Source organism: Magallana gigas, chromosome 10 (assembly GCF_963853765.1).
Source record: "Magallana gigas chromosome 10, xbMagGiga1.1, whole genome shotgun sequence".
Lineage (NCBI taxonomy): Eukaryota > Metazoa > Mollusca > Bivalvia > Ostreida > Ostreidae > Magallana > Magallana gigas.
The window spans coordinates 22,565,050-22,589,271 of NC_088862.1; the positions used below are offsets into that span (position 1 = coordinate 22,565,050).

General features: G+C 34.5%; 1 protein-coding gene across 1 annotated transcript; it reads right to left on the bottom strand.

The window, feature by feature from the left end:
- Positions 1–2,897: 2,897 nt before the first annotated feature.
- LOC136272465 (protein mab-21-like) lies at positions 2,898–6,401 on the bottom strand. Its single transcript, XM_066074072.1, has one exon. It carries the CDS (start codon positions 6,124–6,126, stop codon positions 4,963–4,965), a length of 1,164 nt encoding a protein of 387 aa, XP_065930144.1. The 5' UTR covers positions 6,127–6,401; the 3' UTR covers positions 2,898–4,962.
- Between the last annotated feature and the right edge of the window lie 17,821 nt (positions 6,402–24,222).

Sequence of the window (24,222 nt, forward strand, 5' to 3'; positions counted from 1 at the left end):
AATATACAATTTAATAAAAAATCAAAGTACTGAAGTACTGACAGGAGTTGATTTTATCGATTATCATTTATTCAAAATCAACGATATGTGATTTTGCATGGCAAGTATACAGTAATCGAAATATTTCTGAGAAATTGTATGGATCCGGGCAAGACTGAACCTTTGTCTTGTTCAACCAAACGCTCGACTGTCTCCGTTTATTTCCGACAAGCAAGAGAAACTCTGTTTTGTCGGATATTAACGGAGACAGCCAAGCGTCTGGTTGAACGAGACTACATTGAACTTTAGCCTAGGAATACATACGGCTTAAAAAATATCTAAACTGTATGTACAATTTAAAATCTTACTATTTTCATGGTATTAATAAAAAAGTTTTTTTTTTTAAAAAACAATGCTTCAGAATACATAGCATCGAATTTATTGATTATTTTCAAGAACTACGTGTTGTCAGCTGTATTGATTTATGTTTAGGTCCAAACACTGTTTCACTTTTGCTTTGCCCGAGTAAGTGCATTGGAGAGTTGATAAAAATCATCTCCCAAAAATCAAATGCGAAAAGAAACATTTCCATAAAACATCAACAAACAAATAATTAAGAGTAAACTTATACTATCAAAGTTTTGTCAAAATATGAATCACACAAAATTGTAAAGATATACTTCGGACTAATCATATCCTATGGTTAAAAACAAACAAAAAAGAACAAAAATAAAAAATAATGAACGCAAAACTTTTCATTAACTTCAATTTACCATCCACACGAATCGAAATTTCCTTTAATTGATGAATACGAACTGCAAACTTCTTTAAAAAAAACGAGATCCAATGAACTGCGCTGACCTGACAGCCATCATTCATATACTATCTTCTAAAAAATGTCTAGTTGTTCAATACAATAAGTAAACTTAAAGGAGAAAAAATATTGACCTCCCCCCCATAAACAAATAACATAGGTTCCATAGGTTGCTGGCTCGTCCTAATGTAGACAAACATGTGGGTTAAATTGTAAGGGAAGCCCTGTCTGTAACGCTTCCTATTCCGTTTAATACCTTAAGCTCGGTTACGTACGCATATATTGATATTAGCAATCACAAAATTGTCTCGCAGGGATTTTAAATAATGAAACTGTGTATCGAGGGTTTTCTTTGTGCTAATTTACTCACTTGTGTATAGAAAATATTCAAAGCTATTTCAGGCTTCATTTTCTTAGTTAACTTGGTATTGATACAATCATTATTTTAACTTAAATCATCACATTTAGACTTCGATTATTTAATAGCATTTTCTACTAAATATGTATCTCCTAAACGTGTACAGTGTACTTTGAACCGATGGTAACGGAATATATGTATGAAAAAATTTAGCTGACAGTTGATTTATATCGGTTTGCTTAATTGCCTTAAATAATATTACATTAAAGATATGCAACTGTTTGTATTTTTCAACAGTATAATAGTAATGTTTTTTTCACCCCTGCGAATGTTATTGTCATTTAAATTTTAGACCACGTGGTTTTGTTTGACCCTTTAAGTTTCGCAGTAAAAATCATACCTCGTGTTAATAGTCTATTTCATGGAATGTAGGTAATTGTAGTCAAAAATAGAATCTTGAGGTTTAGTGAATTTAAATTTTATCTTCATTAATTGGTGGAAAAATTTGTTCTAGAAATAATTTAAATGTAAATAGTTAGTTTTTGTCTGCTGTTGTAACAATTAACATGCTTAGTAGAGACCCCCCCCCCCCCCCGAGGATTAATTTTCGATCCGCGCCTGACCTAGTAATAGCATCAATAGTGAAACAGGCTATACTATTTTATGCAGAATGTCCCTTGAAAATGGCTCGATATACAAAGTTTTTATGAAAAACAGACACCCACTGTTTATTTAAAAACATGGTATTGCACACCACAAGCATCAAACATGGCTATGATTTTATTAATCAACCCAATGGTCATATTTTCAACCACTTTACACGTGGTTGAACACAAACGATAACTCTGTTCTTAATATTATCGTTTAGTATAAATAACCGCTAGATGGTGAAATAAGACATACATCTTAAAAGATTTTCATGTTTTAACATAAGTCAAAGTAGGATATGATATGAAATACGACCAGTACTTACGTATTTTGAAAAATTTATTCGAGCACTTATACTTCCGCTCGAAATTACACAGGAAGTAAACATATCTCGGTGAAGTCTCGTGAACTTTCATTCGAGCACCTCTGGATTTATTACATACTTAGCAACGATAAAGAAAACATTCCGAACACATTCGCAGGGGTGTGCTTAATCGCCTGAAGTAGTATTATATTAAAGATATGCAACTGTTTGTAATTTTTAACAGTATAATAATAGTGGGGTTTTTTTAAATTTCACAATAAGCGGTCTAATAGCAGTGAACAACTATTTCCCAATCATTACATTGTATAAATCAGACAAAACAGTATTTTAAATTGGAATTTGTCAGTTCGTCCTTGTTTTTAACACACATACTGTAGGTTCGAAGTTAAATATAAATAGACTGTAAACCATCTATAATTCGCGACTACTTTATTTCGCGATTTATCCGAGATGAGCTGGCAACTATACGGTAAATACTTGTCCGTGACGAGAAATATTCGCGACAATTAGGCCCTCGCGAACCTCGCGAAAATTTCTCGTTGGTTTACAGTATTTATATCAATCTAATAAAAGTTAGAACTTCCACCAGCTCGCCAGTTTTCGACATGTCGCGAATATAAAAATGAAAACCTGGGAGCGGATGGAAGTTCTAATTCTAATTACATTGTATGTACATGTATATAGGTAAACAATACATCTGGAGAATAAGCTAAAAACAATTTAAAAACAAGAATTTATTAAACATATAAAAATCTACGAAACAACTGAAAAATTAAAATATGTTTGTAAATACAACAGCTCACTTCCACACGCAGTTGACATGATTGCATAGTGGCAATTTTATCTAATTTTATTCAACTTTGACAAACATTTAGCATGTACATGAAGGATATACAGGCAGGACATCATAATTAATATTACAATAAGACGAAAAAAACAGATCTGTCATCTTAATTTCAAAGCAATGGAGAAGTAGTATAATGAAAGAGGTATAACCCAAAGAGTAAAAAATATAACAGGACGCAATATACAAGTTCCCCTAAATAACATTAACAAATTTCTATTCGCATGCAAGGTGCGTGAGAGCCATGTTGTCGAGAGTATTTCCTGCAGCCAATGTAAACCATTGTCCAGATAATTTACATCTATATTCTGAAAAGTACTCCCTGCAAATCTATCTATCTATCTATCTATCTATCCATCTATCTATCTATCTATCTATCTATCTATCTATCTATCTATCTATCTATCTATCTATCTATCTATCTATCTATCTATCTATCTATCTATCTATCTATCTTTTTATCTATTTATCAAATCGTCTGCCTTCTGTTTAATTATTGCACATTTTGTACAAAAAATAGAGGTACATGTTACAGTAAAAAAATAGAATAAATGATGAATTGAAAAGGTGTGATTTTAGAAAACATCCAAGTAACTCTTTCCTAAAATTACAAGAATGCTACTAATTACTTATAAAAAAAAAGGCCTGAAAATCGTGATATTACTGTGGTTTCATTAATATTCAAGGGTATCAATTTTCGTGGATAAAGTGAAAATCACAGTTTCAAGGTTACGTAAATTCGGGGCCAATGACCCTATCAATAAATTGTTAGTAAAAATTGCAGTTCAATGAGCATTTAATTTCATGGATAAACTAAACAACGAAATCTACAAAAATGGTACTCAACGAATATTGATGAAACCACAGTATATATATCAAACTTGGTAAATCTGCGTGTGTTTATGTTTCTCACATGTTACACACAATCAGCATATAATTGCATATTTTCATTGCCTTTTATTTTTTGACTCAAGACATCGGATCCACCAAAAAAAATTGTATCAATCCAAATGAAAGATCAGCTGGTAGATTAATAAACAGTCCTATCTATGCAATTCTATTTTTCAATTAATATTATGAAATATATCGTTGCGTTCAGTTTCACTTAATTCAATTGATTTAAAACTAATGCTATTCTATATTTTGTGGCATTCTGTATTTTGTGGTATGGTTTCTGTCTCAGTGACTGCTGATATGACTGTAACGCCCCGTGCAGGTCCCCCACAACGTGCTGACAGATCCCCAGTATCTGCCACGCGAGGTCTCTGAGATGTAAATCTACATATCTCCCGTCATCATAGAGCAGCAGTGTCTGTAGGTCTGTCAGTGACTGTAGACACAGGGACAGGTTACCTAGTCTGTAGTTACATAACACTCTTAACATGTCTGTTATAACATGGGGTGAAATATGCAAGCAATGTAAACCGTTGTCTTTACTATCTTTTTGTTCTAAAGCAAGTTCCTGAATGAAATAAATATCTTTTTTAAGACGAACATCACATACCCAGGCTTTCTTCATACGTTTAGACAGAGACCAACCAGCCACACATTCATTGTACCTTTCTCGGTCTACTGTGTCATACAGGATATAGGGCTGAGTGAGTCTTGATTTAACCAGAGCTGTAACATGAAGCGCCTCTCTATATCTACATGTTCTGTAGTAATACATAGCAAGATACAACAAACGAGACACATCACCCACTCTACCTGCCAGCTTCATCAAGTTACAAGTAAGTCTGTCTGATCGGTAGACTTTCTTATTCGTACTATTTGATGAACTACTAGTACTGAGATTTATAAATGCTGTTACACTTAAAACATCTGCCGTGCATTGCTGTAATGTTAATGTATCATATTTTGTAAATGATTGATTTATCAAAACTGTTATTAACCTCAGTATTAGATAATTAGTCCTTATGTTTTGGTGTGAAAAATTTTTCTTATATATTTCCTTTTTGATACAATCATCGGTATCAGCAGCGCTCTTGATATGACTAAGAAGTGTTTTTTTTTCTGACAAAACTGTTACATATAACTGGTTCAATCATTCTTTTGACCGTCGGACTTTGTAACAAACAACAAGTCACGCCCATCTCGTAATACATGTAAAGTTGCTCTAACAGACACATGCGTGCGTGCGCACCTTTAACTGTCGACAATTTACTGACAAACATGTTGTTCTGTGGGACAAAAAAGTTTGGAACCACACCACGATAAAGGCATTGTAACAAATATTTAAAACATTTCCAGAAACAATTCAGTAAGTTATTTGGACGCCATGTGATATGTCCTATTTGCATCAGCCAGAACATCGTTGTCTTCACATAATAGGAACACATGAATGTTTCTTCTATGTCGAGATTGATGACTTCCTTGAGAAATATTTTCAAAAGTCCGTAACAAAGAAATTGTGTATGATTCATGGAGCACACTAGTTTTTGTTCTGCCTGAGAAAACGATAATCTCCAATCAAGTTCATTTTCATCGGCTGATATTTTATTTCCGATAGGCACAAAATGACAACCATTCTTAAGAATATCACCAAACACGTGGTTTGGAGGCCAGTGATGCAGGGTACATCTTTTTCTCCAATGACAGGTTAATCGTGACCAGTGGGAACAATGAAAACAATTAGCATAGTCAGTTTCTAAATTATAAATGAACCCGTTTGCACAAGGACCATGGGTTTTTACATTGTTAAAGGTTATAATTTTACTCCATAGAGTCAACATTTTTTGTCTCCACCTCACACATGATATGTACATGCCGTCATTAAATGAAACAACTGACAATTCAATGATTCTATTTCGTAGTGACGTCAGAATTTGTAGTCTGACAAACCCAGGTGGTGTATCAGTGTCCTCAATTAGAATAATGGAATGTGTTAACAGATCGTAAACACTAGACTGTGATAATTCCGTTATGACTTTATGATTGGTAAACCAGAGCATCATGTCTATGTCAGAAGACTTAAATCTAAAACCTTCCCTTCTACTACCACTGGTAATAATTCGGAAACCATTATCTACCTGTACAGGTATCTGTGTCATTTCCGCCATGTCCTCCACCTCTCTCCTGACGGTCACCTCTGTCGGTGTCCCTATATAACCACACAAACCCACGTACAGGGCCTCAGACACACGACAATTGTCAGACATTCCGTGAATTCAAATTTTGTTTAATCAATTATCTAATGTTTCACAAACACAAACCCACGTACAGGGCCTCAGACACACGACAATTGTCAGACATTCCGTGAATTCAAATTTTGTTTAATCAATTATCTAATGTTTCATTAAAAATATTCAACAGAAAATCTTCATCCTGTCCATGTATTACTCCGTCATATTTACCTTTGTTCTTGATTTCCGATCGTATTCTCTTATCTGAAAAATTTCAGCCTTATAATAGCGCTGGTGAAATCTTACCTGGGTTTTTCACGAATATATCGACTTTCGCTTTAGATAATTAACGATCGTATATATATATATATATATATATATATATATATATATATATATATATATATATATATATATATATATATATATATATATATATATATATATATATATATATATATATATATGAAAACTGTCACTGTCAGTCTAACTAACCAGGATTTTTTTACTTTCGCTTTTTATGGTTTGACATAACTTTTCAAAACAATTAGTGTTTCTGTGTTTTAAATAAAATCCCCTTTTAACCATAATTAAATTGGAATTACTCTCTTTAACTACAGAAAATAAAAAAATATTGACGATATAATCACACTTCCTTAGTGATACGTTTATATTTAAATAGAATTAATAATGATTCTAAACAAGTTTTGAAGGATTTGAAAAAAAGGTTTTGTTGATACAAATTAACTTATTCATGCATTAAGTGGAACATTTAGTGTTTAAATTACCAAATTAGTATCTGATCCATATTTGTATGAAAAACTTTTTAGGCGCATGTGTGCTATGTTACAACGCACTTTGAAACTCTATTTCTTTGTCTCTAACTAAACCTCAGGCATGTAGCATCCTTTTTAAAGTGGGGGGGGGGCAGACTCATCCAAAAAATCTTGACAATCAAAAAAAATATAATAATAATAAAAGAGGGGAGACAGGGGTTTCCCAAAATCTTCTAAATCCTAATCCGTGGGGGGGGGGGGGGGGGGCTGACTTTTCACAATTACAGCTTTATTGCAGTTTACAAGTAAATGTGTAGGAGAGTGACTCTTAACTCTAAACAATCTTATATTACGAAGTGTTCAGTAGGTATTGTCTAAGTAATGGATACAAATAATCAGGAACACTATATATATGACGGCCACTTCTTGGTGTAAATTGCAATAAACAGTTAAATGAAAAGAAAATTGCCATTGAGCTTCATCACTCACTTCAGCAACAATATATTCCAATATGAATATATAAACAATTGTTCTTTTCAAAGACTAGGATTTTACTCGCTGATGCTAAAGATGCGTAAAAATTAACCAAATAAATTATCTGAGACTGGCGAAAATGGGATCTTTAATGTATACAGAACATATTTTACGTACTTTTATTTACAGTTACTGTACGAGAATTGTTCGGGAGTTACTGAGACAACACAAATATTTACTTTTTTAAGTGATTCAGAAGAAATTTGGTGAAAAATGAGTAAAAACATCGCAAAAAGCCCAACAAATGATTGCATAATGTAAATTAAAAAAATATTAATGTTTTGTTTACAACTATACATTAACACGTCAGTGATCGTGCTACACAAGGCAGGCGTAAACTCCGGAAAAAAAAACTTACAAACATTTGCTTTCTAGTGTCGGTAAAGCAACAATTAATTATAAAATAAAATCTTATTACATGTATACATAATCTTTATGTTCATTTTTCAATTTATTGTGACTAGTTTTTGTAAAGGTTAACTAGACGGAATTAAATAGGGGAGATATTACAATTATATTTATCAAGCAATAGAAATCTGACCCCGACGATTTCATGAAATAATAACGTAAACGCGGCGCAGCGAATATACATTTTTTGTGGAACCTCAGAAAAAAATATTATGACCATTTGCTTAAACAAAAACTATAAAATGTAAAGGGGTCAAAAGTTTCATTTTAAGAGTTTTCTTTTTCTTCTTTCTTTTTTTCACAGAAAGAGAACTAATTGGTAAAACTCACTCGATTTTTTTCCTCAAAAAATCAAAAACGGCAAGAATATGTAAATATTGGTAGGTATTTTGGCTGTTATAGGGGTACATGTGCGAGCTGGTAGGATTTATTACATGTATATATGTGCCCTAGCAAACAAAGTTTGTGGGATATATAGGAATCAGCTTATCTGTCCGTCTGTCTTGTCCGTCCGTCCGCCAGTCTTGCGTTTGTCTGTGCAAAACTAGTGTCAAGTCCATATTTTTTTTTATAAATGACGATTCGAATTTCTTACTTCATACAAACATTGTTTATGACCTGAGGGTGTTCCGTGTTCTTTACCCAAGGTTATTTTGGCAAGGTCAATAACAATGGCAGGACAAGTGTAAAATTTGTGACCGGTCCCTGTTTATTGAATGGATATTTCGCACAAACATTGCTTATGACCTGTATACACATTTATTATCTATGACTTAAAAGTGTGTCTTGACCTTGCGCATAGGTTATTTGGGGAAGTTCAAGGTCACTGGCTGTAAAAGCGCAAAAATCGTATCCAGTACTTATCTTTAAAATTGAGAAAAATTAGAAATTTTTATTTCACACAAACATCTCTTATGACGTGAGGAAGAGTCTTGACATTGGCTCTCAAGGTCTTTTGGGCAAGTTTAAGGCTATTGAAAAAAAAAAGTTTATAACTTGTGTCTGTTTCGTACTGTTTTTATGGAGAAATATAGGAAGTTTCTATTTCAAATAAAGATTGCTTATGGCCCGTTGACGTGTCCTGAACTTGACCCAGGGTCATGCATGCATGAGTAATGTCATTGTGTAACAAGAATTCTTAATTCCTGTTCTGACTCGTAATAGAGAATGATTAGAAGCTAAAATGTGACATTAAATTGTTTGTGACCAGTAAATACGTCCTGACTTCAGTTTAAAACTCTTTGAGCTTTGGTCATAGGTGCTAGTTCAATGTTACTTAAAGAAAAACGAAGCATCCATTATTATCCAATAGAGAAATACTTTAGTTTTGATATTTTCTTAGCGGGGGCATCATTTGTTAGCTTGTTCACAGTACCTCTAGTTATTTTTGTAATGATCAGTTCCATCATATGCCATAAAAAACTTATTGCTAAGTATATTTTCTATCAATGCACAGGAGGGCCATGCATGGTTGTTACAACAAAGGAACACACTGAATGAAGATAAACAACCACAATTTCCATCATCAACCTCATCATCACGAACAGCAGTTTCAACATCAAAGTCCTGGAACTTGTATTTTTATTTTTCAAAGTTATTTTTCAATTTAAAAAATACCTACACATCACCCTGTCCGTGGCTTCTATTCCAATCGATTGCTGTCTTTTTTCCAAATAAACACAGGTTTACTAGGTACAAGAACAACTATATTAAATATCACGATGACGTAGATAGTCCTAGATTTTTATTTTTTTTTTAATTTTTTTTTTTTTTTGCTATTTCGATTTTTGACACGGAGAATCTGAGAGAAAAAACAACTTTTTTTCAGGAATTCGTTTGGACTCTTTCTGAATACTTTGTTCAAATTTTCAGTATTATGCGTTGTTTGCAATGTAAATTTCAATTGACCAACTATATTAAGCGTTGTCTTTTTTTTACGGTAGAGGCGGTATTTCAAAACAATAAACTTGTAAGTTTTGATTTCATTAGACGAATATAGTTTTGGCACCACAATAATTGTTAAAACTTAATTAATTATCAATGAAATGGAGAAAAAGGGAAAAACTTGAACAAACCTAACAATTAGTAACTCACGTGAGCTTCTCTGATCAAGTATAATTGTTGTCGTTTCCTGCATTTAATCTTAACAAGGTCCTAACATGGATCGGATACCACAACTATGTGATAAAAGTGTGTATTATTTAAATGTATCTGTTTGCGCCTTAAGTTTCTTTTTAAACAAAGAAACTTTACTCGACCTGATATTTCCTATCTTGATTTATTTTACATATTATAAATAAGTGTATTGATATACATGTAGCATGTGATCCAGTATAACATTAGACTAACATACATGTAATAACGTGCAGCATAATTCTAGATATCTTTACTACATGACTGTACCATTTTCCTTTCTATCCAAAACTAAGTTTGAATTTAAGTGGTAAAAATTTTATTAAAAGGTTTTTTTTGGAACATTTGTATCCAGAACATTTCGTGAACTTTCAAACCTCGTCTTAGTCTCGATAGTTATTATAAATGAGTGTGCATTTTTCGAGATATCGCTTGTAGATTAAGTTTTAATCTTTTTTAAATTAACTAGACTTAAGTAAAACTTCACACTTCATCTTTGTCTTTTTCACAAATATAATGTCTAGGTATATCACAAAAATCATCATCCCATAATGCAGAGCGCAGGAGGTGAACGCATTTCCGGGTGTCTGGTTCCCCTGGATACCAAGGTGCATAGGTCACAATGTTGCCATGGCGATTCCAAAAGAACTCACCCGAATTCAAACGCTCAGCACCAATCCAAGAAGAGCATGCCCAGGCATCAGGGCATTCCGCTGTATTAGGGAAAAACATATAGAGAAATATTAAAGAGACACTAGAGCAAATACAATGAAATGACAATTTTTCTACAACTTAAATCTATTTTCTTGCAAAGTTAAATGTATGGGCATTGCAAAAATTATGCTTTGTAAAATCTATTTATAGGTGTGATTTCCGACGGTACTCCAAGCTCCGCCTTTAGTTCAAATGCGCATGCGCATCAATTGTCAACATTTTACAATGGCTTTTACAAGTAAGCAAGAGGATGAAAAGTCTCGAATTTTGACAGATTTGGCAAGAAAATGTTCAAAAGAGATAGAGACAAAGCACAAGTGCAAACTATTTATCTTCAAAGAGAAAGTAGTGTAAACCTGCAGGTGTCATTAAGGGGATGTGCGGCCATCTTTTACATTTTAGAAGAAAAATGTAAACATATCTCGGGAGCTTTAGTTCATGCACAACTTCTATTGTTTTATCGAACTGTGTTTATTAAAGCGGATAATAACCAAGATAAGGAAAATTAGCTGTATTGTCCTTTTAAAATATGGGATTTTAATGATTTCAATTATACCTAACCTCACCTAACCTCTGGCACATAAGACCCGCAATCGTTTCATTTAAGATACACTAAAATAATCATGAAAGAATTTACCCCCCGTCCTCCAAAAAAAACCCCAATTTGTCGATGTGAATGCAATGAAAATTTATGTTCATGTAAATTGTATTGTCTCTTCTGTTTTTCTTTCCAGAATATCCAAATCTCTACACAACAGTTCAATATTTTGATTAATTTGTATTCTGCCTGTCACTTTATATCAAACGATAGTCTGGTACCCGCCCCCGCCTCTGCGTTTTCAAAACGAAGTGAAAACGCAGTGGCGGGGGCGGGTACCAGACTAATCAAACGAGTTTCACATTGTACATTCTATATCGATCTGATAACATTGTCTAAATACATGTTCTTGTAATGCTTTTAGAAAAAAAAACACTTTACCTGTATCGGCCACTGGTGGGAGAAATGTTGTCGTTAACCACGTATTCTCATCTTCTGTCTCAACTTCCGTCAAGTAGGCACCTATTTCCTGGCATTCAACCTGCAACATAACAAACTACAATCAAACAATATCAAGCATACTTGTCATCATATAGATATTTCAGTCACCGTATAATAATGTGTTCAACATACATCACAATGGATAAGTTTCTTTTGTAGTATTATAGATCATTAAAACATTAAGTATATCAAAAAATTTTGAAAAATGACTTTATATAATATGGTAAACAAACATTCAAACTAAAATCAATTTTAAACAGGTCTGTCACAAAATATTTCTAAACATTTTCGACTATAGCTTATTTGTTTCACCTTAGAGTCTGTCCAGGCCATTTTAAATTCTCCAAAGCCGTAACAATGTCCATTGTAAAAGTGGAATCCGTACTCACAGACTGAAAAGAAATAAATCACTAAATATTAAGGGACACATAAAAACATTAACTATCTTTTAAAAAATAATTTACCTGGCTTCGCCGTCACCATTTCTTAAATCACTTAACTTAAATCTTTTAAAGAAAAGTACATAAATTTGAGGACGAAACTTTAATTTGGGGTTAAGATTTAACTTGAGGAATGTTGGTAAGGGTGGGGCCTGGATTTGTTATTATAATGAATGAGCAATACCTGTTCCACATTTGTCATTTTTAATTGACCTAGAAAGAAGATTCCAGGAAATTATTTAAATGATATAACAAAAGGTTGTAAAAACAATATTTAAATTGATTAATAAACAATCACAAATGAATAATCTTATGCATTTAAATCTTTCTGTAATAGTGAAATAAGAATTACAAAGACCTTGTATCGTGAACACAACTAAATGTAGAGGATCAAAATTCTGCAGATTTTCTGTCTTTGTCACAAAGTCACAAATAAAAATCAGAGTGTTCATAAATATATTATGAAAACAATAATTTTTCATAACACCGTGGCACTGTCAGAGGAATTAGAATCACGAAAAGTGTGATTTTTTGAAATTCAAAGAAATGTTTGTTAAATGACATTGATGCAGGTGAATGACGTTGACTAAGCGTTTGTGATGTTTCAGTGTATTTTTATCGAGCATTATTTAGAAAGACAAAATGAGTTTAATTGATTTTATATTACAGTTACATGTACAAGCATTATTTAAGATAATTTGTCTACTTAGTTACCATAGATCTTCTTTAGAGCCACCATGCCTGGTTCGAGTTCTTCTTCAAACACAATATCTTCTGTGACGTCAGCAGTGAGCAGACGACAAAGCAACTGCGTCTTGTAGTAGATTATTCCAATGCACTGAGATTGCTTGTCTAAACAGTGTGAGAAACACTGGATTCGACTCCTTCTACGTGACGTCATAAGGTAATAGACCTCGATCTCTGGAGGGATGGTGACGACTCTCCAATACGTCATAATTCGGAAGTCGACTTCGGATGAAAAAGTTTTAGATACCATCAGAATCGCCATGATCGCAAACAGACATCTCCCGACGCATGGTTCAGAATGCATATTGAAAGTTGACAAAAAAATCGTCTTGGAAATTCAACTCTGATTTTACTTTTAATTTTATGTAATAGTTCAGAAGAAGCGTTCAGCCATTTTATAATAAGGCACCGATATTAAAAAAATGTGTTATGCACGTTCCCGTAATTGGTCACGTCCTACTTCTCAACGAGTAATGACTACTAGTGCGGTTAAAAAGGGTCATATGCTATTGTTCTTTTTTATTTTTGATTTCAATCATTATATATCTCACGTTGTTAAAAAATATCAATTATACTCGGTCGATACATTGTCTTAATTTGTTTTCTAAATCTCAATTAAAAGTTTTTTGGTTTGCTAATTATATACATTGATCTTTTTTCAAACTGTTGCACCTCGCATACAAGGGTTTTAAAAAATACAAGTATCAATTATAAAAAAATGAGTTTGCTCTCGATCGCTAATTAAACAATATTGAAATTTATAAACAGGGTAAAAGTGTACCTGTACAAATTCATCATTATTTATAATAAAGCAATTTATTGGTAGATATTCTACAATGCAACGCGCCCCAAATTCTGGACAAGGTCAAACCATTTAGGCGCAAAGGAAAATATAAACATTGTACTCTTCACACACGAAAAAAAAATATTTTTCATCTTATTACGTGTGAAAAATAATTTGTAAATGGAATTGAAACAAAAGATACAAATGATATACATTTATAATAATCAATGTTAAGAAATAAACAACAACAACTGAGCAACATTCAGTTTTAAAAATTTATAGAAAATTAATCAGTACATGAGTTCAAAGAAAACACTATGAGGACTTTGGGGTTTTAATAAGCATAGAATAACGTACAGTCAAAACTTCCTTTAAAGTACTCGTATTTTGTGTGAATTAGAGTTCTCTAGCCCTTAACAATTCCCTTCATCAATATGGGAAAACTATAAGACCAAGTTATTTTTATAAATTTCGGGAGTTATTTCACCAATGAATTTTAAATGTAAAGTTCCTATTGTAAATTTTCCGTGAAGTTGCAGTTAGCCCAGTAGCATGCCAATCGGCTTTCTACTAAAAATACTACCCAACTTTCACGAACGTATCTTGTATTTGATTTGTATTGTAACTGTAAATTGTAATATAAAAGTTCTTAAAATCCATATGGTGAATTCAGGGGAAAGCTCAATTCGTTACACTCGTTCAATTTTACGCTGAATAAAAAAACTCCAAATCGAAACAAAAGTTCAACAAGTTGTATTTAAGTTGATGAAATAACGGTACATGGTATTCCAATGAAAACCGATTCCCAGAGTTCCGAGAGAACAACTTAATAACGTGCGGAGATTCCAGCACGGACAGTCCGATATAATTCTGTACTCAAAATCGACACTAACGTGCGGAAATCCAGCACAGCTAGCCCGATATCACACACACTCCACTAATGTGCGGGGTTCCAGCACAGTTAGCCCAATATAACACTACGCTAACGTGCGGGGTTCCAGCACAGTTAGCCCAACCGTTCTCTTCCCGATCTTAAAACATTCTCCCTTACAATCATTTTTTTTTTTGACAGGCATTGCTTTTTTGACAAAGGAATGGTAATGACATGCCAGAAAAGTAAACATTCACACATATAGCTGTTACGATAATTTCACACTTCATTTGTCCAACAATTATTTAATTTGCCTGGAGATTAACTTAAGAAGAAATCAAAGACTAGTGTCAAAAGGATTAACATTTTGTCACATGAAAGCATCTCCGTTTGTTTGTTTGGTTATTTCCTTTTTTTCTGTTACAAACTAAATTGCGTAATTAATTTGAGAGAAAAAAAAATTAAACTTATGTTCTCATAGCAGCTTGTAAATTTTAAATCGTTAACCTGTTATATTAAAAGTTTAAAATCAAAGATTTTTAAACTTATCTATAACAATCTCTCTCACAGCCTTAATGAACTCTGTCCCAGAGTTCTACTTTGAAACAAAATTGAAGCTTTAAAAACAATGCAAACATACATATTTGACAAACAATTCACAATATAAGTTAATTCAAAGCCATTTAGCGTCTATTAAATTGCTCTTTAAGGCAGCACAGCTCGATTGTTTTTGTAACATGTTCTGTAATAAAAGTAACTGTCCATTCAGGTCTTTAATATTTCTCTCATATGTTTTTGTAAGTTCTCTCAGTTTGGAATTTTCTTTAATTAATTCGTCCACGGCGTTTTCACGGGTTTTCACTACATCACCAGGACACGGAATGGTGGTGGTGGTCAGTTCAGAATCCGCATGGGAAGCTTGCGTTGGATTTCCTTCCGAATGCGTCGTTAGGATGGTAGCGTTGGTAGCGGGCGGGGACACAGAGTTCTGAGATACCTCGAATTTCTTATCCAAAAACTGCTGCATTCGATTCCTGTCCCGTAATTTCTGTTTTTCGGACTTCTTGTGGATGGACGGTCGCACTTGTTGGTTCATCATGACGTTAGAGTTTCTATCACTCGCTTTGTTGAGAGGACGGGGAACAATTTGATTCTCACACCAATTTTCACCAATGAATTTTAAATGTAAAGTTCCTATTGTAAATTTTCCGTGAAGTTGCAGTTAGCCCAGTAGCATGCCAATCGGCTTTCTACTAAAAATACTACCCAACTTTCACGAACGTATCTTGTATTTGATTTGTATTGTAACTGTAAATTGTAATATAAAAGTTCTTAAAATCCATATGGTGAATTCAGGGGAAAGCTCAATTCGTTACACTCGTTCAATTTTACGCTGAATAAAAAAACTCCAAATCGAAACAAAAGTTCAACAAGTTGTATTTAAGTTGATGAAATAACGGTACATGGTATTCCAATGAAAACCGATTCCCAGAGTTCCGAGAGAACAACTTAATAACGTGCGGAGATTCCAGCACGGACAGTCCGATATAATTCTGTACTCAAAATCGACACTAACGTGCGGAAATCCAGCACAGCTAGCCCGATATCACACACACTCCACTAATGTGCGGGGTTCCAGCACAGTTAGCCCAATATAACACTACGCTAACGTGCGGGGTTCCAGCACAGTTAGCCCAACCGTTCTCTTCCCGATCTTAAAACATTCTCCCTTACAATCATTTTTTTTTTGACAGGCATTGCTTTTTTGACAAAGGAATGGTAATGACATGCCAGAAAAGTAAACATTCACACATATAGCTGTTACGATAATTTCACACTTCATTTGTCCAACAATTATTTAATTTGCCTGGAGATTAACTTAAGAAGAAATCAAAGACTAGTGTCAAAAGGATTAACATTTTGTCACATGAAAGCATCTCCGTTTGTTTGTTTGGTTATTTCCTTTTTTTCTGTTACAAACTAAATTGCGTAATTAATTTGAGAGAAAAAAAAATTAAACTTATGTTCTCATAGCAGCTTGTAAATTTTAAATCGTTAACCTGTTATATTAAAAGTTTAAAATCAAAGATTTTTAAACTTATCTATAACAATCTCTCTCACAGCCTTAATGAACTCTGTCCCAGAGTTCTACTTTGAAACAAAATTGAAGCTTTAAAAACAATGCAAACATACATATTTGACAAACAATTCACAATATAAGTTAATTCAAAGCCATTTAGCGTCTATTAAATTGCTCTTTAAGGCAGCACAGCTCGATTGTTTTTGTAACATGTTCTGTAATAAAAGTAACTGTCCATTCAGGTCTTTAATATTTCTCTCATATGTTTTTGTAAGTTCTCTCAGTTTGGAATTTTCTTTAATTAATTCGTCCACGGCGTTTTCACGGGTTTTCACTACATCACCAGGACACGGAATGGTGGTGGTGGTCAGTTCCGAATCCGCATGGGAAGCTTGCGTTGGATTTCCTTCCGAATGCGTCGTTAGGATGGTAGCGTTGGTAGCGGGCGGGGACACAGAGTTCTGAGATACCTCGAATTTCTTATCCAAAAACTGCTGCATTCGATTCCTGTCCCGTAATTTCTGTTTTTCGAACTTCTTGTGGATGGACGGTCGCACTTGTTGGTTCATCATGACGTTAGAGTTTCTATCACTCGCTTTGTTGAGAGGACGGGGAACAATTTGATTCTCACACCAATTTTCACCAATGAATTTTAAATGTAAAGTTCCTATTGTAAATTTTCCGTGAAGTTGCAGTTAGCCCAGTAGCATGCCAATCGGCTTTCTACTAAAAATACTACCCAACTTTCACGAACGTATCTTGTATTTGATTTGTATTGTAACTGTAAATTGTAATATAAAAGTTCTTAAAATCCATATGGTGAATTCAGGGGAAAGCTCAATTCGTTACACTCGCTCAATTTTACGCTGAATAAAAAAACTCCAAATCGAAACAAAAGTTCAACAAGTTGTATTTAAGTTGATGAAATAACGGTACATGGTATTCCAATGAAAACCGATTCCCGGAGTTCCGAGAGAACAACTTAATAACGTGCGGAGATTCCAGCACGGACAGTCCGATATAATTCTGTACTCAAAATCGACACTAACGTGCGGAAATCCAGCACAGCTAGCCCGATATCACACACACTCCACTAATGTGCGGGGTTCCAGCACAGTTAGCCCAATATAACACTACGATAACGTGCGGGGTTCCAGCACAGTTAGCCCAACCGTTCTCTTCCCGATCTTAAAACATTCTCCCTTACAATCATTTTTTTTTTGACAGGCATTGCTTTTTTGACAAAGGAATGGTAATGACATGCCAGAAAAGTAAACATTCACACATATAGCTGTTACGATAATTTCACACTTCATTTGTCCAACAATTATTTAATTTGCCTGGAGATTAACTTAAGAAGAAATCAAAGACTAGTGTCAAGAGGATTAACATTTTGTCACATGAAAGCATCTCCGTTTGTTTGTTTGGTTATTTCCTTTTTTTTTGTTACAAACTAAATTGCGTAATTAATTTGAGAGAAAAAAAATTAAACTTATGTTCTCATAGCAGCTTGTAAATTTTAAATCGTTAACCTGTTATATTAAAAGTTTAAAATCAAAGATTTTTAAACTTATCTATAACAATCTCTCTCACAGCCTTAATGAACTCTGTCCCAGAGTTCTACTTTGAAACAAAATTGAAGCTTTAAAAACAATGCAAACATACATATTTGACAAACAATTCACAATATAAGTTAATTCAAAGCCATTTAGCGTCTATTAAATTGCTCTTTAAGGCAGCACAGTTCGATTGTTTTTGTAACATGTTCTGTAATGAAAGTAACTGTCCATTCAGGTCTTTAATATTTCTCTCATATGTTTTTGTAAGTTCTCTCAGTTTGGAATTTTCTTTAATTAATTCGTCCACGGCGTTTTCACGGGTTTTCACTACATCACCAGGACACGGAATGGTGGTGGTGGTCAGTTCCGAATCCGCATGGGAAGCTTGCGTTGGATTTCCTTCCGAATGCGTCGTTAGGATGGTAACGTTGGTAGCGGGCGGGGACACAGAGTTCTGAGATACCTCGAATTTCTTATCCAAAAACTGCTGCATTCGATTCCTGTCCCGTAATTTCTGTTTTTCGGACTTCTTGTGGATGGACGGTCGCACTTGTTGGTTCATCATGACGTTAGAGTTTCTATCACTCGCTTTGTTGATAGGACGGGGAACAATTCGATTCTCACACCAATTTTCACCAATGAATTTTAAATGTAAAGTTCCTATAATTGTAAATTTTCCGTGAAGTTGCAGTTAGCCCAGTAGCATGCCAATCGGCTTTCTACTAAAAATACTACCCAACTTTCACGAACGTATCTTGTATTTGATTTGTATTGTAACTGTAAATTGTAATATAAAAGTTCTTAAAATCCATATGGTGAATTCAGGGGAAAGCTCAATTCGTTACACTCGCTCAATTTTACGCTGAATAAAAAAACTCCAAATCGAAACAAAAGTTCAACAAGTTGTATTTAAGTTGATGAAATAACGGTACATGGTATTCCAATGAAAACCGATTCCCAGAGTTCCGAGAGAACAACTTAATAACGTGCGGAGATTCCAGCACGGACAGTCCGATATAATTCTGTACTCAAAATCGACACTAACGTGCGGAAATCCAGCACAGCTAGCCCGATATCACACACACTCCACTAATGTGCGGGGTTCCAGCACAGTTAGCCCAATATAACACTACGCTAACGTGCGGGGTTCCAGCACAGTTAGCCCAACCGTTCTCTTCCCGATCTTAAAACATTCTCCCTTACAATCATTTTTTTTTTGACAGGCATTGCTTTTTTGACAAAGGAATGGTAATGACATGCCAGAAAAGTAAACATTCACACATATAGCTGTTACGATAATTTCACACTTCATTTGTCCAACAATTATTTAATTTGCCTGGAGATTAACTTAAGAAGAAATCAAAGACTAGTGTCAAAAGGATTAACATTTTGTCACATGAAAGCATCTCCGTTTGTTTGTTTGGTTATTTCCTTTTTTTCTGTTACAAACTAAATTGCGTAATTAATTTGAGAGAAAAAAAAATTAAACTTATGTTCTCATAGCAGCTTGTAAATTTTAAATCGTTAACCTGTTATATTAAAAGTTTAAAATCAAAGATTTTTAAACTTATCTATAACAATCTCTCTCACAGCCTTAATGAACTCTGTCCCAGAGTTCTACTTTGAAACAAAATTGAAGCTTTAAAAACAATGCAAACATACATATTTGACAAACAATTCACAATATAAGTTAATTCAAAGCCATTTAGCGTCTATTAAATTGCTCTTTAAGGCAGCACAGTTCGATTGTTTTTGTAACATGTTCTGTAATAAAAGTAACTGTCCATTCAGGTCTTTAATATTTCTCTCATATGTTTTTGTAAGTTCTCTCAGTTTGGAATTTTCTTTAATTAATTCGTCCACGGCGTTTTCACGGGTTTTCACTACATCACCAGGACACGGAATGGTGGTGGTGGTCAGTTCCGAATCCGCATGGGAAGCTTGCGTTGGATTTCCTTCCGAATGCGTCGTTAGGATGGTAGCGTTGGTAGCGGGCGGGGACACAGAGTTCTGAGATACCTCGAATTTCTTATCCAAAAACTGCTGCATTCGATTCCTGTCCCGTAATTTCTGTTTTTCGGACTTCTTGTGGATGGACGGTCGCACTTGTTGGTTCATCATGACGTTAGAGTTTCTATCACTCGCTTTGTTGAGAGGACGGGGAACAATTTGATTCTCACACCAATTTTCACCAATGAATTTTAAATGTAAAGTTCCTATTGTAAATTTTCCGTGAAGTTGCAGTTAGCCCAGTAGCATGCCAATCGGCTTTCTACTAAAAATACTACCCAACTTTCACGAACGTATCTTGTATTTGATTTGTATTGTAACTGTAAATTGTAATATAAAAGTTCTTAAAATCCATATGGTGAATTCAGGGGAAAGCTCAATTCGTTACACTCGCTCAATTTTACGCTGAATAAAAAAACTCCAAATCGAAACAAAAGTTCAACAAGTTGTATTTAAGTTGATGAAATAACGGTACATGGTATTCCAATGAAAACCGATTCCCGGAGTTCCGAGAGAACAACTTAATAACGTGCGGAGATTCCAGCACGGACAGTCCGATATAATTCTGTACTCAAAATCGACACTAACGTGCGGAAATCCAGCACAGCTAGCCCGATATCACACACACTCCACTAATGTGCGGGGTTCCAGCACAGTTAGCCCAATATAACACTACGATAACGTGCGGGGTTCCAGCACAGTTAGCCCAACCGTTCTCTTCCCGATCTTAAAACATTCTCCCTTACAATCATTTTTTTTTTGACAGGCATTGCTTTTTTGACAAAGGAATGGTAATGACATGCCAGAAAAGTAAACATTCACACATATAGCTGTTACGATAATTTCACACTTCATTTGTCCAACAATTATTTAATTTGCCTGGAGATTAACTTAAGAAGAAATCAAAGACTAGTGTCAAGAGGATTAACATTTTGTCACATGAAAGCATCTCCGTTTGTTTGTTTGGTTATTTCCTTTTTTTTTGTTACAAACTAAATTGCGTAATTAATTTGAGAGAAAAAAAATTAAACTTATGTTCTCATAGCAGCTTGTAAATTTTAAATCGTTAACCTGTTATATTAAAAGTTTAAAATCAAAGATTTTTAAACTTATCTATAACAATCTCTCTCACAGCCTTAATGAACTCTGTCCCAGAGTTCTACTTTGAAACAAAATTGAAGCTTTAAAAACAATGCAAACATACATATTTGACAAACAATTCACAATATAAGTTAATTCAAAGCCATTTAGCGTCTATTAAATTGCTCTTTAAGGCAGCACAGTTCGATTGTTTTTGTAACATGTTCTGTAATGAAAGTAACTGTTCATTCAGGTCTTTAATATTTCTCTCATATGTTTTTGTAAGTTCTCTCAGTTTGGAATTTTCTTTAATTAATTCGTCCACGGCGTTTTCACGGGTTTTCACTACATCACCAGGACACGGAATGGTGGTGGTGGTCAGTTCCGAATCCGCATGGGAAGCTTGCGTTGGATTTCCTTCCGAATGCGTCGTTAGGATGGTAACGTTGGTAGCGGGCGGGGACACAGAGTTCTGAGATACCTCGAATTTCTTATCCAAAAACTGCTGCATTCGATTCCTGTCCCGTAATTTCTGTTTTTCGGACTTCTTGTGGATGGACGGTCGCACTTGTTGGTTCATCATGACGTTAGAGTTTCTATCACTCGCTTTGTTGATAGGACGGGGAACAATTCGATTCTCACACCAATTTTCACCAATGAATTTTAAATGTAAAGTTCCTATAATTGTAAATTTTCCGTGAAGTTGCAGTTAGCCCAGTAGCATGCCAATCGGCTTTCTACTAAAAATACTACCCATTGGCAACTTTCACGAACGTATCTTGTATTTGATTTGTATTGTAACTGTAAATTGTAATATAAAAGTTCTTAAAATCCATATGGTGAATTCAGGGGAAAGCTCAATTCGTTACACTCGCTCAATTTTACGCTGAATAAAAAAACTCCAAATCGAAACAAAAGTTCAACAAGTTGTATTTAAGTTGATGAAATAACGGTACATGGTATTCCAATGAAAACCGATTCCCGGAGTTCCGAGAGAACAACTTAATAACGTGCGGAGATTCCAGCACGGACAGTCCGATATAATTCTGTACTCAAAATCGACACTAACGTGCGGAAATCCAGCACAGCTAGCCCGATATCACACACACTCCACTAATGTGCGGGGTTCCAGCACAGTTAGCCCAATATAACACTACGCTAACGTGCGGGGTTCCAGCACAGTTAGCCCAACCGTTCTCTTCCCGATCTTAAAACATTCTCCCTTACAATCATTTTTTTTTGACAGGCATCGCTTTTTTGACAAAGGAATGGTAATGACATGCCAGAAAAGTAAACATTCACACATATAGCTGTTACGATAATTTCACACTTCATTTGTCCAACAATTATTTAATTTGCCTGGAGATTAACTTAAGAAGAAATCAAAGACTAGTGTCAAGAGGATTAACATTTTGTCACATGAAAGCATCTCCGTTTGTTTGTTTGGTTATTTCCTTTTTTTTTTGTTACAAACTAAATTGCGTAATTAATTTGAGAGAAAAAAAATTAAACTTATGTTCTCATAGCAGCTTGTAAATTTTAAATCGTTAACCTGTTATATTAAAAGTTTAAAATCAAAGATTTTTAAACTTATCTATAACAATCTCTCTCACAGCCTTAATGAACTCTGTCCCAGAGTTCTACTTTGAAACAAAATTGAAGCTTTAAAAACAATGCAAACATACATATTTGACAAACAATTCACAATATAAGTTAATTCAAAGCCATTTAGCGTCTATTAAATTGCTCTTTAAGGCAGCACAGTTCGATTGTTTTTGTAACATGTTCTGTAATAAAAGTAACTGTCCATTCAGGTCTTTAATATTTCTCTCATATGTTTTTGTAAGTTCTCTCAGTTTGGAATTTTCTTTAATTAATTCGTCCACGGCGTTTTCACGGGTTTTCACTACATCACCAGGACACGGAATGGTGGTGGTGGTCAGTTCCGAATCCGCATGGGAAGCTTGCGTTGGATTTCCTTCCGAATGCGTCGTTAGGATGGTAACGTTGGTAGCGGGCGGGGACACAGAGTTCTGAGATACCTCGAATTTCTTATCCAAAAACTGCTGCATTCGATTCCTGTCCCGTAATTTCTGTTTTTCGGACTTCTTGTGGATGGACGGTCGCACTTGTTGGTTCATCATGACGTTAGAGTTTCTATCACTCGCTTTGTTGAGAGGACGGGGAACAATTCGATTCTCACACCAATTTTCACCAATGAATTTTAAATGTAAAGTTCCTACTGTAAATTTTCCGTGAAGTTGCAGTTGGCCCAGTAGCATGCCAATCGGCTTTCTACTAAAAATACTACCCAACTTTCACGAACGTATCTTGTATTTGATTTGTATTGTAACTGTAAATTGTAATATAAAAGTTCTTAAAATCCATATGGTGAATTCAGGGGAAAGCTCAATTCGTTACACTCGCTCAATTTTACGCTGAATAAAAAAACTCCAAATCGAAACAAAAGTTCAACAAGTTGTATTTAAGTTGATGAAATAACGGTACATGGTATTCCAATGAAAACCGATTCCCGGAGTTCCGAGAGAACAACTTAATAACGTGCGGAGATTCCAGCACGGACAGTCCGATATAATTCTGTACTCAAAATCGACACTAACGTGCGGAAATCCAGCACAGCTAGCCCGATATCACACACACTCCACTAATGTGCGGGGTTCCAGCACAGTTAGCCCAATATAACACTACGCTAACGTGCGGGGTTCCAGCACAGTTAGCCCAACCGTTCTCTTCCCGATCTTAAAACATTCTCCCTTACAATCATTTTTTTTTGACAGGCATTGCTTTTTTGACAAAGGAATGGTGATGACATGCCAGAAAAGTAAACATTCACACATATAGCTGTTACGATAATTTCACACTTCATTTGTCCAACAATTATTTAATTTGCCTGGAGATTAACTTAAGAAGAAATCAAAGACTAGTGTCAAGAGGAT

What these genes read in the sequence shown, in the direction of transcription:
- LOC136272465 (XM_066074072.1), bottom strand. Translation starts at nt 6,126, where the DNA reads ATGTCTGACAATTGTCGTGTGTCTGAGGCCCTGTACGTGGGTTTGTGT.